General features: G+C 42.1%; 1 protein-coding gene across 4 annotated transcripts in view; it reads left to right on the top strand.

Annotated features, from left to right (window-relative positions):
* The window catches only part of aplp1 (amyloid beta (A4) precursor-like protein 1), a 38,919-nt gene continuing 28,819 nt past the window's right edge, over nucleotides 1-10,100 (top strand). For 2 of the 4 annotated variants that reach the window (XM_061050691.1, XM_061050690.1), the window contains exon 1: nucleotides 1-272. In XM_061050691.1, the coding sequence (XP_060906674.1) occupies nucleotides 207-272 (66 nt within the window). In that variant the 5' untranslated portion in view covers nucleotides 1-206. The remainder of the gene's footprint in view (nucleotides 273-10,100) is intronic. The other 2 variants (XM_061050687.1, XM_061050689.1) reach the window with 2 other exon arrangements.

Genomic DNA, 10,100 nt, shown 5'->3' with positions numbered 1-10,100 from the left:
TCAGACTTCATCCTCAGAAAATCCCAGGCTGCCATTGGAGAGAGAACCCGTTGGCACAAGCGAGCAGGACGCAGACGCAGCAGGAGATATCGCAGGACGAACGCAGTGTCCACCTCCTCAGCTGATGTAACCAGACAGCGTATGTTGGTGTCAGATATTTAACCACAGCAACTTCGCGATAAAAGGAGACAAAAGGAGGCGAGAAAATGGGACATACCGCAATACCTATATTGATGGCTGTTTTGTCCTACTGCGCGTGGGAACATGTCGAGGTAAGAATCAAATGTAACGATGGCGCATTGAGATTTCGCTTTAACTTTGACTCATCATCGGACCCAAAAGCTGCTTTTTACTTTATGTCGTGATTACACACGCCACGAATACAGTTTGTTGTAGCTCCACAATGCTGACACGCATCCTTATCTGGGGCAGGTTTAATTTGTGAATACATCCTCAAGCACCGTCCCTGTGTCAACAAGAGTAATGACGCACGATGTCCACAAAAATACACCGATAATGGCAGGAATTAAAATTGCGAATCCCTCTCTGAGATATGAGTGGAAGCTCACTCTCAGAACACGCAAGAAAGAGGCTGTGTTTTACTGTATTTAGACTCGCTGCGTCAAGTCTGGGCCTGTATGAAAATTGTCACACAGGCCTTTTTTTTTTTTTTTGCTCTGTGGAAGGAGGATGGAGATCAAATCCCACCTCACTGCATCCCATCTGGCCTTGTCAGAGGATGAAACCAGCTTGCATCCTTGCTTAAGAGGAGTGCTGGTGCAGGATGGAGTCCTGCATATTCTATCGCTGCTCCATCTTTATGAAAGTGCACAGAGAAGATTAAAAAAAAAATGCAGAGGATAATCTCCTTTAACATGTCTCTTTTTTTCTCATACGTGATGTCTTAAAAGAAGGCATGTGCACCTCCAAAAGGGGGGGGGGGGTTGACTTTGATAAATCATTGGACATGCAGTGCCATCCGGAGGATACTAATGAGAGATGTGGGGTCAACCTATTGGCATCTGTCTCCATCAATAGCTGGAGAGGAGATACTGAAAGTCTCTGGTACAGCGCAGCAGATCAATAGGCCACCAGCTGCTCCCACCTCCGTCCTGTCTGGTCACAACTGTACAGCAGATGCACAAGTCTGACAGAGGCGACCTTTCATTTTCAAGAACTTCTCAATCATGTGTCATCTTCTCCCCCCCCCCCCCCCCCCCCCCCCACCCCACTTTGATAGACATCAGCCATGAATTTAGGTTAGAGTATTGGGTGAATTGTGTGTGCTAGGAGCAGGGTGGTGTGTCGGAGGTGCTGTGTGAAGGAGGAGGAGGAGGAGGATTGGGAGGAAGGAGGGAGGATGAGTCATGAAGTCCCAGCAGGTCAAATGTACTTTCCCACCTTGAAATGAAAAGTGAACCAACCTGCTCCTCAGAGTACCTCACGTTGAGCACGGAGCATCTCGTGTGTTAATTCAGTCTTTTTCTAACTTAAGAGGATTCGGGGAGATGTTTATTTATTAGCCATCTTGCACTGTAGGATCTTTAACAGTCATAAAGCCTCTCCTTTCAGTCTGAAATAATTTCACTTCTCTAAGAGCCTTAGTGGGATTACTGCTATGCTGAGAAACAGGCTTTAGCCTCATACAAGTAGACCTGCCCATGAAGGTTTACACTGAAGATTACACTGTGAGAGGGTTGCTTTGCTGGATTAAACCATGGCATTAGTCCTTATAAAACTGTCAGCCTCCCTTAATTTGCTCCTAATTCGTTCAGCTGAGATGTTCAAATCGGGAAAAGAAATGTCTTTGATCTCTCTTTTATGGTGTCATATTTTAATTTGCTGGTGCATTCGGACGATGTCAAATCAAAATATAATCACTGCTTGTAAATTAAATTTACAAACAGTGCTCTGTATTAGAGCCAGAGCAATTTTAACAGAGAAATCCATATTCAGCATCCCCTGCTGATCGGACAGAAACACTGCTACACGGTTGTCACGTATGTCAAGTTTCAATCATGGCCCTCCAGGTATCTGAGCTGTGATAGCACTTACCTCTCAGCACACAAAGCATTCAGCTAATTGACACACTGGACAGCTCTCCTGATAAAAAGAGGTCATGCATGAGAGATGTCAGAAACAACAGCTTTATGTCATGTAGTCTAACATTCATGAAGCAGGGTAAGTCTAGACTCTAGAGTCTAGACCATATTAAGTCTATGTTGTTTTTGTGGTAGTAATATATATGGACACATGTGCTCTTTTATCTTTGGTACATGTTCATCATATTTGTCCTCCAAATCACATCGTAGTATGCCATATAGGGATTGGTAATATGACGTTATATGATGAGAGATGATAAGAGAGATTCCCCCGTGTTAGCTGTCTGTCTGTGCCTTTAAGGTCTTTTTACATCATAAGTCATTGTTGCACATCAATGAGCAGGTCTGCTTTTGACAGTGTTCCATTTTTATGAATTATTTTGGCATGAATGTGATGAGGTATATAGATGAACTCTCGTACATTTTTCTTTTTTTATTTGTGCTGACATTTCTAAACAGAATTGAATGATATCACAGTTTCTAAACAACGATAGACGTCTTGGTTGGGGCTGCAAATAAAACATTCATCTCTCAATTAACCCAATAATCATTCAGTCCATGTCCTGTCAATGAAAAGTGAAAAACAGCATTATCTTTTTAAAGCCAAGTTGACATAGTCACAACTGTGGACCGCAGGAAGAATGGCTGAGTTCTAGGGTACAGCTCATGGGGATCCTAACAAATACACAAATAAACATCTGAATATTTTGTACAAACTCAAGCCACTCAAAGCCCAAACCCAAGGCTTTAAAGATCACTTTGGGAAATATTTTTTCTGTGGATTGACCAATTGAATAGTTGATGCATCAGTTCTTATTTTAAAATGACTAAAAGTATGAAGAAACCACCCTGGCTAATCCTGAAAATGAACTAATCTAACACATCCATGAACTTAATTTCATGTTGACATTACACAGGTGATGGTAAACGTACATACAACTGTTTTATACAACAGTTGGTAAAGAAGCAGTAACTGCAGCAGAAAAATGTCTATCCATTGATTTATATCATTTGTTTATGTCGATTGTGATACCACTAAGACCTGCTTTTGAAAATCACCAACATTTGGGAACTACATTGATTTTGTAAATTCATACTAATCAACAAAATATGAAACCAGACTGCAGCCGGTGGCCTCAGAGGAAAGTCTGATTTAAGAAAGCAATCGCACCATGATTGTACCTGTGTGTAACCCTGTCTCATAAAAGCGGGAGGAGGAGGAGGGGGAGAGGTTGGGACTACAGAAAAGAAATGCTCAGCTTTGGTCCACCAGGTCTGTACTTATCGAGATGAACGCCCTCAGTGTGAACCTGAGCCTGAACACTGCATTCCAGCAGAGAGGCTGCAGGAGAGGAGTAACATCAGAACCCAGAAACAAACCTCCTGCATGTGCAGGTTTCAGGACATGCTGAAGGTCTGTGTAAGTGTACAGCAGAAAGGGAGGAAGGAAAGGGTGGGAGAGAACAAGGAAGGAAAGAGCAGGAGGATAGGAAGCACATTTGAGTTATGGCGCAAGATTATATGATAATGGTGAGTCACAAAGTCCCTGTGTAAACCCCCTTTAACAACAGCAATTTTGGGCCTTGTATGGAAATATACAAATCACGCACCTCCCAACCCCATCTGCCTTTCACTGCAGCAGAGGATTTAAAAAAAAAAAAAAAAAAAAAAGATAAGGAGAACCAGATTTCCCCCCCTCTCTCACACACACACAAACACACTCACAAACACATAATACACACGCTCACAATCGCTGCCCTACACTCACTTAATTAATTTCAGAGCCAGGAGATAATCGGGTTCCACTAATGGATTCCCGTGTGCTCGCTGCTCTGCTTATATCCGTGTGCCAGTGGGCATAAAACATATCATTTTATTGTATCACATGTCCCCCCCCCCCCCCCCCCGTTCTCTCTAACAGGCTTCCTTTCCAAGGTTTTTAAGTTGAAAACATACACACACACGCACACACACACTCACTCACACACACACACACACACACACACACACACACACACACACACACACACACACACACACACACACACACACACACACACACACACACACACACACAGGACCTGGATTAAATCCTGCAGAGTCATTGTGATATGAGAACTACACTGCACAACAGGAAAGGAGGGGATGTAAATGTACCTTCACAATTGAGCTGTTAGCAGAGGTGACACGTGGATGAAAGGGACTGCTGCACACTTTTGGCTATAGTTGCGGTTGAAAAACATACGGAGGACAAAATGATTTGACATGAATTGCACATTTTGCATGCAAGACACGATTAGGTCCAAGGGATGCTGCAAAATTCTGGTGAAAATTACACAATCTTGACTTCTCGCCTATTTGAGATATTTCTAGTATGCAGCCCAGATGGAAAGGGAGGTATTTCCAGTTTGAAGTTTCGTAACGTTTGCTTGGAAGTGGTATTGTTCCAATTCCGATATCAGTGTTATGTCGGCCTTAGATACTGCTTAAAATGCTCTCCAGGTGTTTGCAAGTACGTTTATTAATGCATCATTTACCTACATTTATTTTCTCCAAAAAATTAACTGTTATCAGGTAAATGATCAAATGATATGAACATTTTACAGCGATGTGTTACTAGCAGAGAGTGTATTGTTAATCAACAATTGTAAAAAATAAATATGTCACTTCTATTTTTCCCCTGGTATCAAAGGGGATCTTGGTATGGGCTGATATCGAAGTATTAAGATCAGGAAGAGATAACAGTGTAGGAACACTTCTGATATCCTCCTGATAGTCCTGTTTTTTGGGTTGCAATCTTTTCCTTTGGCCTTTTCTTAACATATCTCTACGCATTGATTGGAAAGGGAGTGGTATCCAGTTAGGGGTTTAATAATGTTTGCTTGCAAGGCTCATCACTTCATGTCATCTCTGTAGCACAGACATAACTGAAGGTGCTACATTTGATGAGTTCATTTCTTTGGCTTTCTTTGGCTGAGCAGCTGTTCCTAGGTTACGATAAAGCAAGAAATAACCTTTAAAAGGAAACTAGATTGAAGTTTCTCACAAAATATTACTGTCCCTTTCATCATTCTTTCCTACTGAATGTCAGATTCAACATATATGTAGATTTATGGGGCTGTAACTTGCAGGTCAAATAAGATTGTTTGAACCTGTGTCTGTAAGATTAATCCCAGATGGTTCTGGGTTTTTTTTGGACGTGTCTTCTCTGCATATTTGCACATGTTTTAAGTTTGTCCACTGTCACCTAGAGGGATTGAGATACCAGCATAACTGTCATGATCACATCCAGCTGTGGCAGCTCTCCAGAGGCTTGCAGGGTAGAGATATCAGTAAGCCTAATGGGGTTTGGAATTCTGCGGGAAAAAAAGTTTAATGCTGCATGGGCCGAAACGAGATGTTTGGCCCTGCCGCAGCCAGTGGGAGGTTTTTTGGAGGAGAAAACATCTGCAGTGTGGTGATAACACTTGTCCTTCCATGTTCAGGAAAGGAGGAAGAGAGAGAGAAAAGAGAGAGAGAAAGATAGGGAGGGAGCAGTGGAACAGATTGAGAGAGAGAAAGAGAGGGGGGACTGCCCTGGCACGGCAGATGATTTGAGAAATGGAGAGAGAGTGCGAGGCTGAAGGAGGAGAGAGAGTGTGAGTGATGTAGAGCATGCAGAATGTTATGTGGGTTGCAGGGTGGAGTGCATGCTAATGGAGGAGGAACCTAGCCCGCTATTGCTACCCATCCATAGCAGGACAACACAGAGAGATCCATCTCTGTCAGGTACATGTACTCACAGGTGGCCTTGAATTGAGACGAGGAGAGAGAGAGAGAGAGAGAGAAAAACAACCCTGTGGCCAGAGTGGAGCGCTGAGTTGTGTAGTGCAAAAATCTAATTTCCTTAACGGCCTTGGCTGCAGGGTTTGAGAGAGTAAGGGTTGTTGGGTCCACTGAGGCTGATCAGACTCGTTTTAACATTCAGGAGAAGAACATTGGAAGCAAAGCAGTAACGAAGAAAAATGGATCTACTTTTTGGCAGCTCTGCCAACATTTGCACACATCTCTGTCAGCTAATTTCTAACACATTAAGCACAATACAACAAAGGTACAGTGGTATACATTGACGGTTAGAAATCACTCACATACTCACAATAAGGTCATACACTTCAAATTTGTAGAAGTATACACACACATTCCCCACACACTTGCTGCTTTGTAAAGATGGCACGCTGCAGAAGCTGCATCAATTATTGAAAGCCGAGGAAAGGTCTGGGCTCATGTTGTCGACAGGGCTTTGGCAGTTGTCACGCACCCTCTCATCACTCCTATCTCTTTATGCTACCTGCTTCCCCCCCCCCCACACAACCACACACACCCCTCCAACCCCACCCTTCACCGCCGCCCTCTAGCTCCACACAAAAGAAAATCCCCACGCCTGTCTCCTCCACTCCTCGGTCCCCTCGTCCCCCCCTCCCCCCCTCTCTGTCTCTGCCCCCGCCACATCCCAGAGGCTCTCATTACCCCTCCCCTCTCCGCTCACCCTCCCAGACACTGCTCCTCCATCTGCCTCAGCAGCTTTCAGTGGCCAGTGACATCTTTTCACTTTCCCTGTGATTGTCCTTGAATAATTCATGCTTCAAACTCAGCGTTTCGTTTTGTTGTTTCATATGTGAACTTTGCCACTCGTACATCCTTTTTCCACATTCAGGTTATTTTACAGACATATGATTATGCCTGTCTTTATTTAGATTTTCCTGTTCTCTATAGCTTACCTTTTCACCTTAACCCTCAGAAATGATGGTTCATTCTTACCGTCTGAAGCATTTTACATTTACAGTATGAGCTTTGTGATCTATTAGTGATGCACTACAATTCCAGGACTGTCTTTTATCTTCCACATATGCTTGTATGAAGATGTTGCATTCACCTGCATTTGTGTTAGCAGTACAATAAGCTTGATATTGAAAAATAGAGGTTTAAAAACATACTTGTTATTGACATTTGATAGACTCTAGGGCTACCAAACTCAGCCCATACCTAAGTGGAAAGGAAACATTTCTGCTCTATTTTTTTGAAAGTGACATTAGATGGCTTTCTGAAAAATCATTGGCAGCAGCTGTTTATTTACTGTTGTTCAGTGTGTTTAAGGATTGGATGTACTTTAGAGGAGTGAACACTTGCAGCATACTGTAGGAGTGTGAAACGTACCCTCCCCTTTGAGACAAAATGTTCCCTCAGCATTTGACTCAGTGCTCAGTGTTCAGCAACCCCATCATAGATTCTGTAAAAGGCTGCCTGCAATTGATTTGCCTCATTTTTATACAGTGTACACAGATGGTGTTCCTGCTGTAAATAACCAGACCGGCGGTACAAACAGCTATAGACGACATATTTTATTTCCCACTGAATGGTACAGCGCCACTTGACTCATGTGCAATATGGCTGCATTAAAAAGATGACTTGTATCTTTTTTTTTTTTTTTCCGGTTTATAACGAGATACAGTGTATTATACAAAGACATACCGTGTATTAAACTTTTACATTTGTCTACTAAATGTCTATTTCCTTCAAACAAAACAAACTGCACCTGCATCATTCCACTCTCTGTTAGCCACTCTCTGACTATTTTTTAAATCCACCTCACATAGCTTAGCATCCGCCTGTAGCATCCAGGTGACATTATATGTGACAATAGCCATGTGGCATAGCATACATGTGTACAGGTGGCTAGATAGACTTTGCATGCATTGCCGTCAGTGAGCTTACAGTATACCCCTGATGATTTGGGGCATTTGTAATATCAGTTTGAGTGCACTGTTTCAGATATCTGATTGAATTCCCAAACTGACAATTTGACATTTTTATATTTCTTTAACTGATAAAATACTCTATTTAGGAACTAATTTCATTTGGTTGCTTTTGGCAAAAGACTTTTCTTTTTAATTATATCTGCTGAGGTTCTGAGTGAGCTGAACTAAAGATTGAATTGAGTATGTGGTCTGACTAAGGGTGTGTGATATTGACACAAAATAATATCTCAATATGTTTGGGGATTTTGCCAATAACTATAATTGCCGATATTTGCATCCCTCAAAAATGTCCTCTCTTGTTGACCGCTTGAATTGGCTCCATATCCTTTGCAATATAAGTGGTGACAGCCTTTGTTATTTCTTTGCCATCTGTTGCCCTTCTTGTCGTAAGGCCATTATTTTGCTGTATGAGCCAAAGTTTGCTGAGTCTGTTTTTTTTTTTTTGGCCAGTCCCTGAGCTGGTTGATTGCCGTCGTGGTCCACCTCTCACTCCCGAAGCTTTTCATACTCTGTGTGGTGGTTAATTCACAGACAGTGAAACAATTGGGTTGTCAAGCTGTCTAATCACTGAATTCAGCGGCAACTGTTTTTTGACTTAGTCTAACCATTAAATCTAACGACATCTACACCGATTCTACACCGGTGTTTGTGTTTTGTCTCTTGGCGATGTTTGTTTACCCATTTTTAACTTTAGCCATGGAGGCAGCTATGTTAGCTTAGCTTGTTGTGAGGCGAGCTACAGTAAGCTATGCCTCATTGTGTAGGCTTTATCATATGCGGTGAATATGTGTGCACTCTCAAGGTGGGTTGTGATTGTTTTTATTTTGCAAAATGGGTGACATACTCGATATTGTCATTTCACACATTGTTCAAACAGCATTTTGGATATTACCTAGGCTTAGATGATATATATCGCACACTCCTTGTTCTGACTTAATTAAAACACTCATGAAGACTTTTGACTCTGAGGATGATGCAGTGTGTTGAAGCGTTAGTCCTTGGCACCTAAATAACTTTGCTTCAAGTGATTCTCATGCTGTATTTATTTTTGATCCAGTGTGAGAGAAGGAGTCCACTGAATTACATTTTGAACGTCTAAAGTCCTTCTCCTGGAGCACCCACTTCCATTTGTGGAGTGGCTGAATCGCACGAGTTTCCTTCTACTCAACAAGAAACTTCAGCTGCATCATCGCAGGTGTGACAGAGTAACACAGGACATCCTGAACATACTTTCCAGTTTTTAATAACCGAGGGGATTTTCAACTTTGATTTATATTGTAAACAATGGCAGTCTGCATTTTTGTCACAATCAACTTAGATTCCAGCCTACTATAGAGTGGGAATATCTGCAGTGAAAATAGAACCTCTAGATGCGTCTGGTACCAAAATTGAAATAAGGAGTGTCAGGTCAAGGCGAGCTGTCCCGTCAGGAACAAAGAGACTCAGGTGATGCTGCTGTTAATAGTCCACATTAAGATTCAACTGTTAAAGTGAAGAGAGAGAGAGAAATAGTTTTTTACTCATTATTTCTTCAGCTCAGGGTCATGGTGCCCAGGCCATGCTGTTCCAGTTAACATCAAATACTCACCAAAGCTCGGCTGACTAATTGCATACTTCTCTTATTAGCACTGGCTTGGAAAAAAGATGTAATGAAAGTACAAATGGAGGTTCCAGGCCCCGGTGAGGGGTCTTTTGTACAGATTGTCTCAGTGATTAAACCTTTTCCCCTTCACTTGGACAGTCTGTGGAGACTTTATGGCCTGAGGAAATGAGATAACACTAATATTTAATCTACTGAGTGATTCTGCAGACCGCACAGCCAGCACACACTCTCTCACCAAAGTGGCCTGCTCTAAAATAACACTGAGACGACTAATGCAAGACGGGACATGTCAGCCTGACATGATCTCACTTATTATTGTTATTTCTTATCCACTGCGCTTTCTAGTGCTACTGAAAATGTCAAGTGCCTGTGTTGGATATGAAGCTAACAGACACTTAGGCTTTTGGAATGAAAGGAAGATGATGTCTTCATTTAATGTTTCTCTGATAATCACAGGAGTCATATTTGTACAAATCCCTTATTTTATAACAGCTGGTAGTTGAACAATGTTTGTAAGGACTAAAACAAAAAATAAAAAGGAAAGTTTTTGGCAACAATCCTCAGAAAGAGTACAGATAAAGCCGGCATTGACAGTGGTAT

Source organism: Labrus mixtus, chromosome 11 (genome assembly GCF_963584025.1).
Source record: "Labrus mixtus chromosome 11, fLabMix1.1, whole genome shotgun sequence".
In the NCBI taxonomy this organism is placed as follows: Eukaryota; Metazoa; Chordata; class Actinopteri; order Labriformes; family Labridae; genus Labrus; species Labrus mixtus.
Note: the sequence above shows the minus strand (reverse complement) of the source record. Positions and strands in the feature narration are given on the sequence as shown.